The 16996-nt window shown below is 44.9% G+C and overlaps 1 protein-coding gene across 6 annotated transcripts in view; it reads right to left on the bottom strand.

The window, feature by feature from the left end:
- The window catches only part of DLG2 (discs large MAGUK scaffold protein 2), a 904765-nt gene that overhangs the window by 213186 nt on the left and 674583 nt on the right, over nt 1-16996 (bottom strand). For all 6 annotated transcript variants that reach the window (XM_083499674.1, XM_083499676.1, XM_083499678.1 and 3 more), the window contains one exon: nt 16851-16996. This exon is cut by the window's right edge and continues 24 nt beyond it. In XM_083499674.1, coding sequence (XP_083355800.1) covers nt 16851-16996 — 146 coding nt within the window. The remainder of the gene's footprint in view (nt 1-16850) is intronic.

Below are 16996 nucleotides of genomic sequence, written 5' to 3'. Positions count from 1 at the left end.
ATCACTCTTTGAGAAACAATAAATAAGTGTGGGACTTCCATGAGTTCCTTTGGAAAGCCGTGAAGCATTCTGCTGATTGGATTAGATGGGCACCTTTTCACTCTTCCTCTATCACTGGGCCTAAATCAACTCTACACACGAAAAATCAATAGCTTCCACCACCTACTGAGTTAAAGGGCAGGAGGGCTCTTGTGTATTAAATTTTTTTAAAAAAAATAGTTTAGAGAAAAGGTAAGTAAGAAAGAGACATGATAGAAGTTTATATAATTATATGTGGCATGGAGAGAATGGAAAGAGAAAAGTTTTTCTTTCTTTCATAACACTAGAACTAATGGACACCTGGGACTTCCGGGGAGGAAGATAGCGGAGTAGGCATCTCTTGTTGACTGTTCATCAACAGAGATAATTATGTGGTGATTAATGATAGACAAGCCATAAATCTTAGTTATCACATTCTCTCTGGGAAGAGAGAGAGAGAACGGGGATTACTCTCTGATGCTCTGAAAACGTTGCTTTCCATGCTGGGAGATTTAGAGCAGAGGAACTTCAATTGTACCCAAACACCACATAACAGTTCGGAGGGTCAGTCTTTGGGGCATAAGGATGGCAAAACCTCCCTTTCATTGTTTACTTTTGAGACTATTATTTACTTCACTCCTTTCTTTTTTTTTGCTTTTTTATTATTTAGATTGGTTTGTTTTTTTTATTATATTGCATGATGGAAAAGGTAAAAAAAATATTATGAGCCTGGGGAGAACTCATGAACACCCAATGGATCTGAAGACGGGAAGGTTCAGGACAGATGAAAGAATGTACTTCTTCATGTTGCATATAATTAAACTGTGGAACTCACTCCCACATGAGGCAGCAATGGCCACCAATCTATGCGGCTTGAAAAGAAGTTACCAGAATACCAGTTCAGGAGGGGAGAGTGCTCCTGTGCTCAGGACCTGCTTGCCAGTTTCCCAGCTATGCTGGGAACTTAAGTGGCTAACCCTGGTTCCCGGCAGATTTTGCTGTAGGATTGCTCCTGTAGTCCTGTCCATTAACTTCAGTGGGTCTGCTCTGAGTAAGACTAGCATTGACCACTGTCCTATGCCTGATCTAGCAGGCTCGTTCTTGTGGGTTGAGCTATGAGAAATGGATCGAAGAACTACGCCACACATAAGTAACCAAGCATGAAGTTTTAGAACTACTTAATGTCAGGAGCTCGGCCTACACTCGAGTAGGACCCTGGCAGAGACACATGCCCGACTGGCATGTTCTCTCCCTCCTGGTCTTTCGTTCAGGAGCTTCATGCTTACAACCTTTCTTCTGCCTGAACATCACAGCGACCGATGCCAACCGACACCGGCACACTTAGGGATCCGCAGAGTTTGTGCATCATGCGTAACAGACCTCAGCAACTCAGCATTTTGGCTAATCTACTTTATTTACATATAAACACACATGGAGCACTGCAACATGGCTCCCTCTCTCTCTAGCATCAGACAGCAAAGAGAAAAAAGACAAAGGACAACAGTCCCACTTCACGGAACACAGTAACACAAACATCCTGTCTCCGTCACTTCCTACTCTATGGAGTCAAAACATATACCGTCATGTGATAGACAAAAATCCCAAGACTGCAATCATGAAGCAGGAATTCTAACACTTAATAATAATAATAATAATAATAATAATAATAATAATTTATTTGTACCCCGCCCATCTGGCTGGGTTTCCCCAGCCACTCTGGGTGGCTTCCACAAAGACCAAAAATACACTAAGAAGTCAGACATTAAAAACTTCCCTGAACAGGGCTGCCTTAAGATGTCTTCTGAATGTCAGGTAGTTGCTTATCTCTTTGACATCTGATGGGAGGGCGTTCCACAGGGTGGGCACCACTGCCGAGAAGGCCCTCTGCCTGGTTCCCTGTAGCTTTGCTTCTTGCAATGAGGGAACCGCCATTAAGGAAACAAAACTAAATAAAGTCCTGTGGCATTTGGCTGGCCATGACAAAGGCTGAGTGCTGGCCTAGATAAAACTTTTGTCTGATTAAGGGAAATGTTATACACACAAACACTATTCTCCTACAGAATTTATTCCTCTGCATTTTTCTGCCTCTGTGCTTATACTCTCTGCACTGGAGCATTAACAGGTAAACTCCAATGGGAAATGAAACAAAATCAAAGTGTAGGAAACTGCAATTTATTCCAGGTCACTAGACCGATGGCAGCTGTCTCTTTTCCTATTAAGTTCACGCTGCATACTCAGTCAAGGGAGTGAGGGAATCATTTGCCCTGGAAAGATGAGGAAAAGTGAACCTATATGTCTGCATTTGAAATTTATGGTCACATAAGCCATGCAAAGCAGACATTTAAAGACTTGAGTGAGGTGTATGATTGCATTAGATTAGATTTAAACCTGGTGGATCTTCCTTGTACTGAGGTTCAAACAGAGACAATCCAAGATTTCATCTGGGGTAGTGGTGCTTAGAATGCCAATTTCCCCGCTCCCCAAGACTAGGTTCATTTAAAGTTATGACTAGTCCTCTTCCACCTGGGATTTGCACTCTGTCACTCCAACAACTCAAATCTGGTTGCCAGTTTGTTTCTGGGCCCAGTTCAAGGTGCTCATGTGGTTTAAAGCTCTAAATGACTCAGACCCCAAATATCTGAAAGACCACCTCCTTCCCTTAGGACTCCCTTGGGTATTAAGATTGGCAGATGGGGCCCTCTTGGTTGTTCCATTGCCCTCAGCAGCTGTGTGTGTATCTTCTGTGTGTCAGTCCCTAAGTTGTAGAACTCGCTCCTCAAAGAAGTGAAACTGGTACCTGTGTTATACAGCTTTCAGCAAATGCTGAAGACACGCCTCTTTATCCTGTCTTTTGACAGCTGAATTGCATATTTTTTTTAGGACATCCCCTAAGTTTTGAGATTGTAAGTTGCTTCAAACCATTTTTAATGTGTTGTAATTGTTGTAACCCACCCTGGGACTTTAGGGTGAAGGGTGGGTGATTAATTAAAAGAGTAACATAACATAAGAAAAGCATGCTGGAACAGGCCAATGACCCATCTAGTAGAAGAAGAGTTTGGATTTGATATCCCGCTTTATCACTACCTGAAGGAGTCCCAAAGCAGCTAACATTCTCCTTTCCCTTCCTCCCCCACTACAAACACTCTGTGAGGTGAGTGGGGCTGAGAGACTTCAAAGAAATGTGACTAGCCCAAGGTCACCCAGCAGCTGCATGTGGAGGAGCGGAGAAGCGAACCCGGTTCCTCAGATTACAAGTCTAGCGCTCTTAACCACTACACCACACTAGTCTAGCATCCTGTTCTCACAACAGCCAACCAGGTGCCTGTGGGAAACCTTCAACGAGGACCCCAGCACCAATAACCTCTCTGCTGGCTTCCCACCACTGACACCAAGAAAGCAGCCGTACCTTAGGGAATATTCCCCCTCTTCCACAAATAGTCATGCAAAGGTGGTGATGATGACATTTTGCATTATATCCCACTTTTCCATCAAGGAGATCCAAGTGGCATATGTGGTTCTCCCCCTCCTCATTTTATCCTCACACCAATCCTATGAGGTAGGTTAGGCCCCAGGTCACAGAGTATGTTCTGTGGCCGAGAAGAGTTGTGAATCGTGGTCTTCCAGGTCCTAGTCCAACTCTTTAATCACTCTGCCACACTGGAATTCCGCCCACCACAAATCTCACCCAGCTACACTTTCAACATGTGTTTTACTTAAGCAGGGCCTGCCAAACTCTTGTTTTTGGCAAGGTCTGGTAGAAACTATAGTTGTCACATTTCTATTGCTAGGAGTATCACAGGGCTTGCATATGAAACCCTCCCTCTCTGAATTTCTCTCTGAATCTGCTGAGCATGCACAATTTTCAGTTTACACCTCCTTGCTATGTGCACTGGTGCATATATGTAATATTGATGAAAAACAATCAAGAGGGAATTGTGATCCTAGAAGAAGAAGAAGAAGAGGAGTTTGGATTTGATATCCCGCCTTTCACTCCCCTTCAGGAGTCTCAAAGCGGCTAACATTCTCCTTTCCCTTCCTCCTCCACAACAAACACTCTGTGAGGTGAGTGGGGCTGAGAGACTTCAAAGAAGTGTGACTGGCCCAAGGTCACCCAGCAGCTGCATGTGGAGGAGCGGAGACGCGAACCCGGCTCCCCAGATTATGAGACTACCGCTCTTAACCACTACACCACACTGGCTCTCCTACTGCATGATGGCTCCAATATTCCTGCATAGAATTATGCATGCGGTGAATAAAGTGAACAGAGAGGTTCACATTCTCTCCTTGAACTCAGGGACACCCCATGAAGTTGAATGTTGAAAGATTCAGGACAGAAGGAAGAAAGGACTTCTCCGCATAGCTAAACTCAGATGCTCCAAGTGTCCCTATCTTCCAGGGACATCCTGGATTTACAGAACCTGTCCCGACTTCTGATTGATCCCGGAATGTCTCACTTTTCCTTAGGACATTCCTATTTTCATCGGAGAATTGTTGGAGGGCAGGGACACGGGTGGCGCTGTGGGTTAAACCACAGAGCCTAGGTAGGACTAGGTAGGACTTGCCAATCCCGCCGGAGCGGTACCTGTTTATCTACTTGCACTTTGTGTTTTTGAACTGCTAGGTTGGCAGGAGCAGAGACATGGGTGGCACTGTGGGTTAAACCACAGAGCCTAGGACTTGCCAATCAGAAGGTCGGTGGTTCGAATCCCCGCGACGGGGTGAGCTCCCGTTGCTCGGTCCCTGCTCCTGCCAACCTAGCAGTTCGAAAGCACGTCAAAGTACAAGTAGATAAATAGGTACCACTCCGGCGGGATGGTAAACGGCGTTTCCGTGCGCTGCTCTGGTTCACCAGAAGTGGCTTAGTCATGCTGGCCACATGACCCAGAAGCTGTACGCCGGCTCCGTCGGCCAGTAAAGCGAGATGAGTGTTGTAACCCCCGAGTCATCCGCAACTGGACCTAATGGTCAGGGGTCCCTTTACCTTTTTTAATGCGCTATTTTAATCAGCGCACATGTGCACCTGTACAGATTGGAAACTTTGAAGTGAGGGGAGCAGCAACGCGAATAGAAAACTCCAGCAAACCATGAGCATGCCAGTACCGAAATTAATTTGAGAAAACTCTCCAAATTAAATTGGGAGGCAGGCAGAGTGTGGAGCACAGTCAACCCTCGGAACAATAACAATGAAATGGAACATGGGACATCTGCTCATCCCTAACTCAGGAGGGAGATCCAACAAACGCCCCACACTCTGTGCAATGCCTTAAATAGAACAGAACGCCGCAAGACGACAATCAGGGCTCTACAGGATTGCATTAGTAACGGCATTTGAAAGTGGGCACAGTCTTTCTACATAAAATGAGACATTTCTAATCAAACCACGCAATGCAGCTAAGCAAAGAATCAGACAATCGCCATGTTCAATTAGTCATGGGTGTCTGCTGCCAAGGGCACCCTGACAAAACAGAAAATGGGCACTTGCATTCTACAGAAAAGTGGGGGGCGGGAGAGAGAATGAGTGAAATCTCAAGAGATAGACTGACCATTTCCAAAAAAGAGAAGCCAACCACACTGATTCTTGTAGTGAACAGGCTTTTTTTTGGGGTGGGGGTTGAGTTGGGGGGTGTATTTTCAAACTGGGTGTGTGGGAAAAGGTCACTTTACAAAAAGAATGGGGGAAGGAAGGAAGCAGTTGACGCAAGATCTGTTCTTGAAATATGTGTACTGTTTAATGAAGAGCCCAAGATGAGCTCTGAGCCTTAGGGAAAAAACCAGAAGAACATGCTGCTCTGCCTTCTGTTCAGCCAACCAACTTTGCAATGAGTTGATGAAACGAAGGTCTCCTTAGAATGCCTTCACCCACACAGCTAAAATGTGTGTTTTTCCAAAACCATGGTGATTTTCTTCCGGTTGATGATGTGGAAAGCCTGGTCTTTTCCTCCACAGCACAGAAGTCTTTGTGTCTTTTGTCCCGGGACCCTAGGAAGTTGTCTTGTACCAAGTGGAGGCGCTTTTCTCAAACCTCTTCCATGGTTTCAAACCATGGCAGTGGCAATCCCAACTATCCAACTGAATGGCTCAGTCAATACAGCATGAGACTTTGAATCTCAGGGTTGTGGGTTCAAGACCCACGTTGGGCAAAAGATTCCTGCAATGCAGGGGGTTGGACTAGATGACCCTCGTGGTCCCTTCCAACTCTACAATTCTAAGATTGCATGGACTTGCTGCTTCTGTGCCCCAGCAGCCGCTGTCCAGGTAAGCAGGGCTGATGCCTGTGTCTGCAGGGTCAACTCGGCCCTTTCACACATGCCTCTACTGCCATATATGCTGCCTTGAGCAGCTTGGAGGACAGGTGGGCTAAAATAATAATTAAGTCCCTTCCTAGCCCTAGGACAAGACCTGCCAAGAAAAATAAAGAACTTATTTATGTATGCTACAACAGCGGCAAGAGTCTTGATAGCACAAGGATGGAAGAATGAGGAAATCCCAACGAAAGAACAGTGGCAAGAAAAACTGATGAGTTGTGCAGAACTGGCTAAATTGACATACAAACTGCGGGACAAGGACAACTGTGACTGTGAAGAATGGAAGCTTTTTGCAAATTATCTAAAAAGACAACAAAATGATCTGGACTCCTTGGCAGGGTTTGAATAAACATACATAAATTTATTGGTTGATAACATGATAGCTAGATAACGTAAGGATATGTACAATTTTATAACATGCAGAGAATAATATGTGCTGAGATATCAGAGAGAGGAGCTGAGGCAAATCTCAGGGGGGAGGGATGGTTTGAAGGGTGGGTGGGGGAAAAATGAATATGATATGTTTTGATAGTTGGTATGTTGAAATTGTTAATAAAAATATATAATAATAATAATAATAATAATAATAATAATAATAATAATAATAATAATAATGTCCCCCTGAAGCATTAGTTCCAGTAGTGATGTATGGAAGTATGGAAGTGAGAGCTGGACCATAAAGAAGGCTGATCATCAAAGAATTGATGCTTTTGAATTATGGTGCTGGAGGAGCCTCTTGAGAGTCCCATGGACTGCAAGAAGATCAAACTTATCCATTCTGAAGGAAATCAGCAATGAGTGCTCACTGGAAGGACAGATCCTAAAGCTGAGGCTCCAATACTTTGGCCACCTCATGAGAAGAGAAGACTCCCTGGAAAAGACCCTGATGTTGGGAAAAGATGGAGGGCACAAGGAGGCGACAGAGGACGAGATGGTTGGACAGTGTTCTCGAAGCTACCAGCATGAGTTTGACCAAACTGTGGGAGGTAGTGGAAGACAGGAGTGCCTGGCGTGCTCTGGTCCATGGGGTCACAAAGAATCGGACACGACTAAACGACTAAACAACAACAGAAGCATTAGTTCTGGAGAGCTGTTCCCCAATGTAACAGCAGCTGTGTGTGCAATTTGGATGTGATAAAATTTGGGAGACAAATTTGGCTCAGAAGTCTCACCCTTTCCTTATCCGTCTTTTACTTATTCTGACCCTATGCTGGAAGCAACGCACAAATCAAAATATCCATATCAGGAGTGACTGCCCGCTCTTCTGATTACCCAGATTCCCAGCTGGCACTGGAAGGAACTAAAGCTACTCTGACGGGCATCACTCTTCCTGCCAGGCTTATCTCCTGTCAAACCATGCTCATAAGAGCAGTTTTAAGTTCTAGGCAAGGGTGCCAACTGGATGCAACAGAGCCAAGAGATAAGCACGAAGTGACATGAAGACAACATTTGTTCGTTTGCTTGTACTAAATTGGAAACCTGCAGAGCTATGGAATTCCTGGGGAAGATGTTGGGCATGCATTCCTTAGCGTTTTCAGGTCTTATTGTGATATCTTTTCCACACTGGAGCATATAGGAAAGTGACATCTCCACTGTTGCAAAAGCTCGTTAATGATGCCTGTTGCATTCAAGGCCGGGTGCAATTGGCCCCTTAAAATTCTGCTCCCTGGTTGGTGGAAGAGAAATGCGAGGGGGACCCTTTGGCAGAATTTCTCCAGAGGGAGGGGAATTTCTCCAAGTGCGACACCCCAGAAGAGCCTTCCTGGATTAGGCCAAGGCGCTACCATTACATGCGACTATAGCCACATTCACACCATACATTTAAAGCATTATGATACCACTTTAAACAGTCGTGGCTTCTCCTAAAAAGTTCATTGGGAAGAGGAATTGATTGTGAAAACCACTCTGAGAACTGCAGCTGTGGAGAGGAATTCCTAATAACTCTCAGCACCCTTAACAAACTACAGCTCTCATAATTCCCACAATATGCTTGCTATACGCTGCCTCCAGGATCAGAGCCAACATTTCTCTAAATACAAAACACTGGGGATAAACACTTGCGCAATGGAAGGCTATTGCCTTCATGCTCTTCTTGTAGGCTTCCCAGTGGTATCTGGTTGGCCACTGTAGAAAACAAGAGGCTGGATTATTTAGGCTTTTGTTCTGATTGAGCAGGGGTCTTTATATGTACCCTTGACTCCTTAGATTCTTGAACAGGACTCCGATTACTGGTTTGCTTGGACTACGTCCCGGGCTCTGACCCCACTGGGACATGACTGGATCACGCAAACATGTTCATCGCTTCTTTTTATCTTTGACAACTCAGATGCAATTCACTCATTCATGCCGTCCCTTGATGTATATGACCTTTGTCACACAGGGTGTGCTGCCCATATAAGTAGAGATGTGCACACACGCCAAGATTTGACTTATATCTATATTAAAAAACAACAACAACACACTGATCCATTTCAGAGCTACTCTTTGCAATCTATGGACTTGGTTCCTTAGCTACTCTTCATAAAGCAAGATTCTGCATTTCCCCTTCTACTTTAATGAGGAGATTAAGCCTGCCAAATTGTAGACAAATACCGGTAGGTCCAGAGATTTCTTGTGTAGGACATAAAAAGCATTCATTTTCTTCCATTATCCCTTATGAAGTGGGGTTTTAAAACCCAAATTAAACATTTGGCTGGGAGAGAGAGACATTTGCAGGCTGGCTGTCCCTTCTCCTTACTGCCAGGCTGCCCCCCCCCCCAAACACACACTTTCTGACAACTCCAGATCACTCTGGGCAGCATTGATGGGGCGATCTGGGGCTGCTTCACTCTGTTCTGCCCAAATCTAAAGTTGGCCATTATGGTTTGCTTTCTGGGATTCAGCTGGAACCAGTAATTGATGCCACAAATGGGCCGTTCAGATGTTGCTAATGGGTCACTGGCAACTTTGTTGTGTTTTTTAAAAAAAGAAACCTAAGGGATTTTCTGCAGAAAGGGTAAATTTTGATTAAATTCAGCCAGGGGGATTCCGGCTGGCATTTTGATGCCAAAGTCATGTACGGATGCTACGAACTTGCCTGCATGAGCAGCACTGATCCCACAACAAATGCCCATCTGGAAGCACCCACAGAGACAAGGCAACTTATCTCCTATTTGCAGCGACAGAAACCAATGAGCTAAGATGAAACCGATGAGAACCCCGAAGGTTCCCTCTCTCCAGTTCTATTTTTGGCACAAACGTGACCTTTTCCCTTGTTCTTCATGCTTCAGAAAGCAAGAGCCCTGCCTGCAGGCGAGACAACAATTGACACATGTGGCCCAGACAGTATAAACTGACAGGGGTAGGGAGCAAGCAGAGAAGGGATGAACTGACTAGGGCCCAGGAGCTGGAAGCCAACTGGCAGACTGGAGAGCTTCTGGGAACCGACGGGGTCCACCGTGCATGGCAAGCTCTGTGCAATCTCATTTATGAAAAAGGGCTTTGGGCAAATCCAAAACACAGAAAGCACCGCCATCAGGAGCCCTAACAAAAGGAAGGACAACTAGGAAAGGATTAGGTTGGCGGGAACTTCTCCAGCGAGATTTCCCAGAGCCTTTAGGGCTTCTGCTTCTGGTATCTGCAGCCAGCTTATAAGCCGATCCTGTGTTTTACACACCATCTAATACAAAAAACGGGCTCTCTTTTGAGAAGCTTCAGAAATGGCACACTGCTCATGTCGTTGCTGTCTGCTGAATTTGATCTCCTTTTATAAATCTTCATGATGGACTTGCTTCAAGTGTCACAGCACAATGAGTTCTGCCGTGAGCTGTTGAGTACACCCCCTCTCTTCTGTTCCCTTTCCCTGCCCTTACTTCCTGTTGCATTTGGCTCCTCTTTTATCTTACTTCTCATGGGCATAAGGTTGGGCACTGTGAGAAAAGGGTGGGCCTTTGGAATGAATCAGCAGGACTCTTCTTAAAGGTAAAGGGACCCCTGACCATTAGGTCCAGTCGTGACCGACTCTGGGGTTGCGGCACTCATCTCGCTTTATTGGCCGAGGGAGCCGGCATACAGCTTCTGGGTCATGTGGCCAGCATGACTAAGCCGCTTCTGGCAAACCAACGCCGTTTACCTTCCCACCAGAGCGGTACCTATTTATCTACTTGCACTTGATGTGCTTTCGAGCTGCTAGGTTGGCAGGAGCTGGGACCGAGCAATGGGAGCTCACTCCGTCGTGGGGATTCGAACCGCCGACCTTCTGATCAGCAAGTCCTAGGCTCTGTGGTTTAACCCACAGCGCCACCCACATCCCAGGACTCTTCTTACATTCTCCCAATTGCAATGGCCACCAGAGATCAACAAAACAACAACAACCACAAAACGATGAGCACTCTTCACATGCTTCTGTCATGCAGAGGGCAGGCACAGTGAAAAGGACTGCAGGGCCAGGACCTCCCCCCAAGTCAAATTGCTCCTCCGGCCCTTGTGATGCTCAGGATAAATTCTGCAACAGGGAGCAGGGCTGGCTCAAGACATTTTGTGTCTGACATGAAGGACAAGATGGCGCCCTTCCCCAAGGCACATTCAGAAACAAACTGGACTGGTAGTTGCATCTTACTCCAAAACTGGTGAAAGGGAGTGCTTTTTTTGAGCCGAAGCGTGCTGGCACATTTCAGGTGGGCGCCATTGCAGGCTGGTGCTCCCACCACCCACTTCTTGCCTTTATGTACTTCTGAGAAGCCCAAAACAAACGTTTCCAAGTCAATTTGGGTGGCCAAATTCTGTGCGACTTTTAGTTCCCTAAAACATAGGGAACAAGTTGTACTACCAAAATGACTAAGGTTTTAAATGACAATTTTAGTGATCAAGATTTAATATATATTTTTAACTGCCGCTATATCTGAATTGTCTCCGTTATACCCAATTGCAATTCCTGTTGTGTTTTATGATTTTCCTGATATTGTAAGTGAGACGGAACTGGTCTGTGACCGTAATAATAAAATTCATTCCAAGTTGAAACAGAAGCTGGCTGGCGTGTCGGAATCTACACTCTGTTTTTACACCTATGACTCCACCGAGCTCCTAGCCACGATTGGTCAAGCTATGGGGCGGGGCCAATTCACTTTTTCCTTTCTTCAACCCATCTCCTGATAGCAGTGATGGCCTCTAAGCTTTTCAGCCAGGCCACTACCATTGCACACACCTGTTTGTGAGAGGACCCTTCCCAGCTGCCCTAGCCACCTGCCTGAATCTAGGAGAATGAGGGAGGTGGGGGACGCATTTATTTGACCTGCGCCAAAACCAGGGGTGACCCCCAAACCAGCTAGGGAGACAGCTTGGCATAATTTTTAGCACCTCTGCGGGTGGTGAATGCAGCTGTTGTCAAACTGGCATCTGTTCAGGGCTGCCCCGAGTTGCCCAGTGACTTAAGTTAACAACTTCATGGTGAATTCCGGCACCTATTTTTCTTGAAAAAAAAGCACTGCCAATGGAAGAACTGCAGTTGAGGGCAGTAGAGGGTTCTGGGCACTCATAGCTCTTGTCACTCCCCAACTTCCAGTATCTGCCGCTGAGGCAGCTGTCTCCCTTTGCCTTATCATAGGGCTGGTTCTGCCTGGGAGCAACACACTCCCGCAGCATGAAGCTCCAGGGTGGGGTCCCAAGAAAACAAAACTTTTCAAAAGTTTTTATCTGCTGCAATAGGACCTCATTTTATTGATTTTGTCATTTTTAAGGGTTTTTTTTTCTGGCGGGAGGCATAAATATTTGGAAGCAATGACATGGGGCGGAAACTTTCTGAAACGGCAGATTTTGATTGTCACACACAGGAAGAACAAGGATATAGTTTGAGTGCCTCACATGTGTTTTATAAATCACTTAATGTGTCAACATGAATAGGAGTTATTAATATTGCAGTTGTTGTATAAGGGATTATTATTTTGACCAGAATGAAATTAATAAGATTTTGGAACGCAGAAATAATGAAAATCATCAAACCATCAATTCTAGCATTTGGGGGTGCACCTAAATTATATAATTTGGTATTTGAACGATTGGTATTAGTAATTGTGTTATAATTTGGTATTGTTATAATGAAGCTATGATTGGACTGTAATTGAAAACTAATAAAATTATTATAAAAAACAGCAAATTTTGCACTGCTTTATTTTTCCTCTTTAAATTTTTTTGATCCATTTTATAAGTTCATGAGCAGGATTGCTAACTGTAAATGTGACATTTGGCAAGCTTGACCGTTTCAAATATTTTAGCTTTCTTTATTAAATGCAAGTAAAACAAACATGCAAAAGTAAACCACTCTCAAAGGCATGAGAACATTTCCCAAAGCAATGTATTTTAGAAAAGGAAACTTTTCCAGAAAAGCAACAACACACCCCTGCTTCTAAGCTGCTGGGAGCGCCAATGATTCCAATGATTCCCTATATTCTTTTCAGCGCTTGCTTAAAATATTTTTGTTCAGGCAAGCAAGCCTATCCAGACACGCTGGTGTTGATTTGCTTTAATACTTGTTTAGTTTTCTGCTGGTTTTAATTGTTTTTAATTACTTGTTTTTATAGATAATGTTTATTACTTCTTGTAAACCACTTAGAAGTTTTGTTATGATCTGGTGGTATATTATTTTTGTTAAAAATAAATAAAAGCAACTGGAGAGTGCAATACGATGGATCCCCCAATCAGTGCTTTTTTCCCTTAAAAAATGTTTAGGGGTACTCTGATTCCGTCTGAGACTCAGGAAACCCATGACAGAAAATGAGGCCGCCATTAAAGAAGCTGGTAAAATGCGGTCTTGACTATGCTACCACTCAGTGGATTTGTAACTGGCTGACTGACCGAACCCAAAGGGTGCTCATCAATGGTTCCTCTTCATCCTGGAGAAGAGTGACTAGTGGGGTGCCACAGGGCTCTGTCTTGGGCCCGGTCTTATTCAACATCTTTATCAACGACTTGGATGATGGACTCAAGGGCATCCTGATCAAATTTGCAGATGACACCAAACTGGGAGGGGTGGCTAACACCCCAGAGGACAGGATCACACTTCAAAACGACCTTGACAGATTAGAGAACTGGGCCCAAACAAACAAGATGAATTTTAACAGGGAGAAATGTAAAGTATTGCACTTGGGCAAAAAAAATGAGAGGCACAAATACAAGATGGGTGACACCTGGCTTGAGAGCAGTACATGTGAAAAGGATCTAGGAGTCTTGGTTGACCACAAACTTGACATGAGCCAACAGTGTGACGCGGCAGCTAAAAAAGCCAATGCAATTCTGGGCTGCATCAATAGGAGTATAGCATCTAGATCAAGGGAAGTAATAGTGCCACTGTATTCTGCTCTGGTCAGACCTCACCTGGAGTACTGTGTCCAGTTCTGGGCACCACAGTTCAAGAAGGACACTGACAAACTGGAACGTGTCCAGAGGAGGGCAACCAAAACGGTCAAGGGCCTGGAAACGATGCCTTATGAGGAACGGCTAAGGGAGCTGGGCATGTTTAGCCTGGAGAAGAGGAGGTTAAGGGGTGATATGATAGCCATGTTCAAATATATAAAAGGATGTCACATAGAGGAGGGAGAAAGGTTGTTTTCTGCTGCTCCAGAGAAGCGGACACGGAGCAATGGATCCAAACTACAAGAAAGAAGATTCCACCTAAACATTAGGAAGAACTTCCTGACAGTAAGAGCTGTTTGACAGTGGAATTTGCTGCCAAGGAGTGTGGTGGAGTCTCCTTTTTTGGAGGTCTTTAAGCAGAGGCTTGTCAACCATGTCAGGAGTGCTCTGATGGTGTTTCCTGCTTGGCAGGGGGTTGGACTCGATGGCCCTTGTGGTCTCTTCCAACTCTATGATTCTATGATTGGGGGTAACAATGGAACTGACGATTCACTGTGCTAGAGAAGAAACTAAAAATCTAATTTTTTAAAGTTTCTTCTCCCGTTAGATTCACAAAATGTTTAGGCGTATGTGTACCCCTGCGTCCTCTCAGAAAAAAAGCACTGCCCCCAATAATGTATACATTTCTATTTTTAGACTCTCTTTCTGAGGGCAAGAGGCAGGGAACAGTTGAGGAGCAAAGCAAAATCCCACACAGGATACACCTTCAAAATGTGCACTACAGAGGAACCAACAATTACTTCCCATGCCTGAGTAAGTTTAATAAATAATAATAGCAACCATACAAAATCCAGTCAGACAGGAAAGTCTCGACTGACTCTAGCAAACCCTAATGGTGGGAAAGACACCAGGAAGTTTCCGAAATAATAGCTTAAAAATTAAAAAGACAAGCAATGCATTTTTTTATTAAAAAATCGCACCATACAAATCTGAAACCATAATATTAGATGGGGAGCCCCTGACCTGCAGGCTACACACAGCCTGTGGTGTCAGCCCACAATGGCACCTCCACCGCTTTGGGCAGTGGAGACCAACAGTGCACAATCCCACCCTTTTTTCTTCCTCTCAGGTAGACCAGGTGAGGTGCCACTGTTGCAAGGAACTCTGTTGAGCTTTGGGATGGTCCTGAGATTTCATGCTGCCCACAACACAGCCTTTCCTTCTGGCTTAATCAACAGCAGAGGTTACAAGCCACCATTTGAAATTTCCCACGATGCCCTTGAGTGCCCAATGGACCCCCCCCAGGGCATTGTGGGAAATGTATAAGGGTGTCTCGCAGTCTCCCGGGCTCCTAGCGTAAGGAATGATAAGAGATGGTGCCAACATCAGTGGGCCCTGATGGGGCCCTGGGACAACTTGCTTGTCATTTTAATGCAGCACCAGCAGGAAATGGATCACGGCATTTTACACTAGAGGGAGCCTTCACATAACATCAAATCCACTTTTCAGCCAACTGCAGTGGTGAAATGGAAATCCTACGTCAACAGCAAAATTCAGGTGCTAATGAATATGTGTGTGAGCGAATCTCGTATCCAGAATGCATGAATGATCAAATCAATATTTGAAACACCAAGCAGTTACAGACAACAGCTGGTTATAAAAGCATATAATGTCTGTCTGTCTGTCTGTCCATCTCTCTCTCTCTCTCTCTCTCTCTCTCTCTCTCTCTCACACACACACACACACACACACACACACACACTTAGTAAAGCAGAATTGTTTCAGGCACCACAACTAAAAATGAAATCTTCACAAGGATCTTGACACCAGCATTTAATTTCTTTTTTCCCCTGCAAGGTAACACCAAGCTAAATTATTTCCTGCTGCTTTATCAAAAGCTAAACGAATATGCTAACTTTAGTTCTTTCCACATCCATCTTCCTCAGAAACTGAGAATTGTGTCAAATACCTGCTTAAATATCCAGCCCTGCTCTAATATGGGGTTGCATCCGACACTGAACTGCTGATTCAAAACAAAACATTGCCAAGAGGCATCACAAGCTACTCGCCTTCTGCTTCATAAAGCAACACCACCCAAAGTCCTGACATCATCATGTTTTGCATTTCCCAACTCCCACTAGCCAATGGTGTGGAACAAGGAATAGGAAGTGCAGAGCACGCGGATGTCAGTCGGAACACAGAGGGAGTGAGGCTAAATACAGTTTGAAGAAAACCAACCAACTCCGAATGGCAGTGGTGCTTTCAAATGGGCACAATGTGCAGGTCAGCCCATGGTGAGCTGTTGGGAGTCCGGCTCCGCAGTGGCGGGTTACCAAATAGGCACCACTTTTTAGGGATCAAAATAATATCGATTTGATCTTGATCATGATTTGGTTGGTTTTATAACATCAATAATTGCTAACGTTTGTTCCGTGTAATAAAATTGGCTTGTTAAAATGGTTGGTCGGTAAACTAAAAAAACGTATTAGGAGATAATTTGCAAGGAGGCCCCCTGAGATTTTGACTGCCTAGGGGCTTCCACAGGGTTTAATCCAGCACTGAGGCTGTGAGACCTACATCCATGGGAAAGGTACAACTCTGCATGTGCAGAGGGAGGCATCAGTATCTAATCGTGGCTTATCACGCTTCATAAACCAACATTAAACCAGAGTTTCCTGGTTCAGGTGTAATGGAAAACGGAGGTTTAGGGCTAATCCAGACTTCATTTTGAGATGAATTTCTCGGTCCAGGTCCAGACTTTAAAGCTCCATGTCTGAAAATGTTCTCTTTTTTTGGTCCTGGTGCTTTTCTCGGTCCAACCTGCACTTTACAGCTGATTTGGAGACAACGGCAATTCGGATTTTTTTTTTTATTTTTTTGCGGATTGCCATTTGCTCTGATTCAGCAGTAAATTGTGGGTTTTCCCAGGGAATGTACCAGGGCAAACAAAACAAAACAGAGCAGAACAAGACAACCTTGCTCATACACTGAACTTTAAAGAACAGGCCTGTGTCTGGAAAGCACAATGCACTGAAGGTGGTACACAAGGAGAGAAGTGATAAAGATAGAGCAGTGTGCCGCCATGGTGCTCACCCACCACATCGCAAACATCCCAGCGCAACCACAGTTTGATCTGGCCAAAGGGCAGCTTCCTGTGTCTCCCCGCCTACCCCCACTTTTCTTTCAGGATTTCCTCATTACCTTTTGGCCCTTTGAACAGTTTGATTTCGACAACAGTCTCCAGAATAGGTCTCCTCCGACGGACGTAGAGTCGCACTATGGAGCCAGCTTCCTTCAGGGCCTCGACGGCTTTGCTGTGCGAAACTTCAGAGACGTCGACTTCATTC

Source organism: Podarcis liolepis, assembly GCF_965112155.1.
Source record: "Podarcis liolepis genome assembly, chromosome: 4".
Classification (NCBI taxonomy): Eukaryota; Metazoa; Chordata; class Lepidosauria; order Squamata; family Lacertidae; genus Podarcis; species Podarcis liolepis.
Note: the sequence above shows the minus strand (reverse complement) of the source record. Positions and strands in the feature narration are given on the sequence as shown.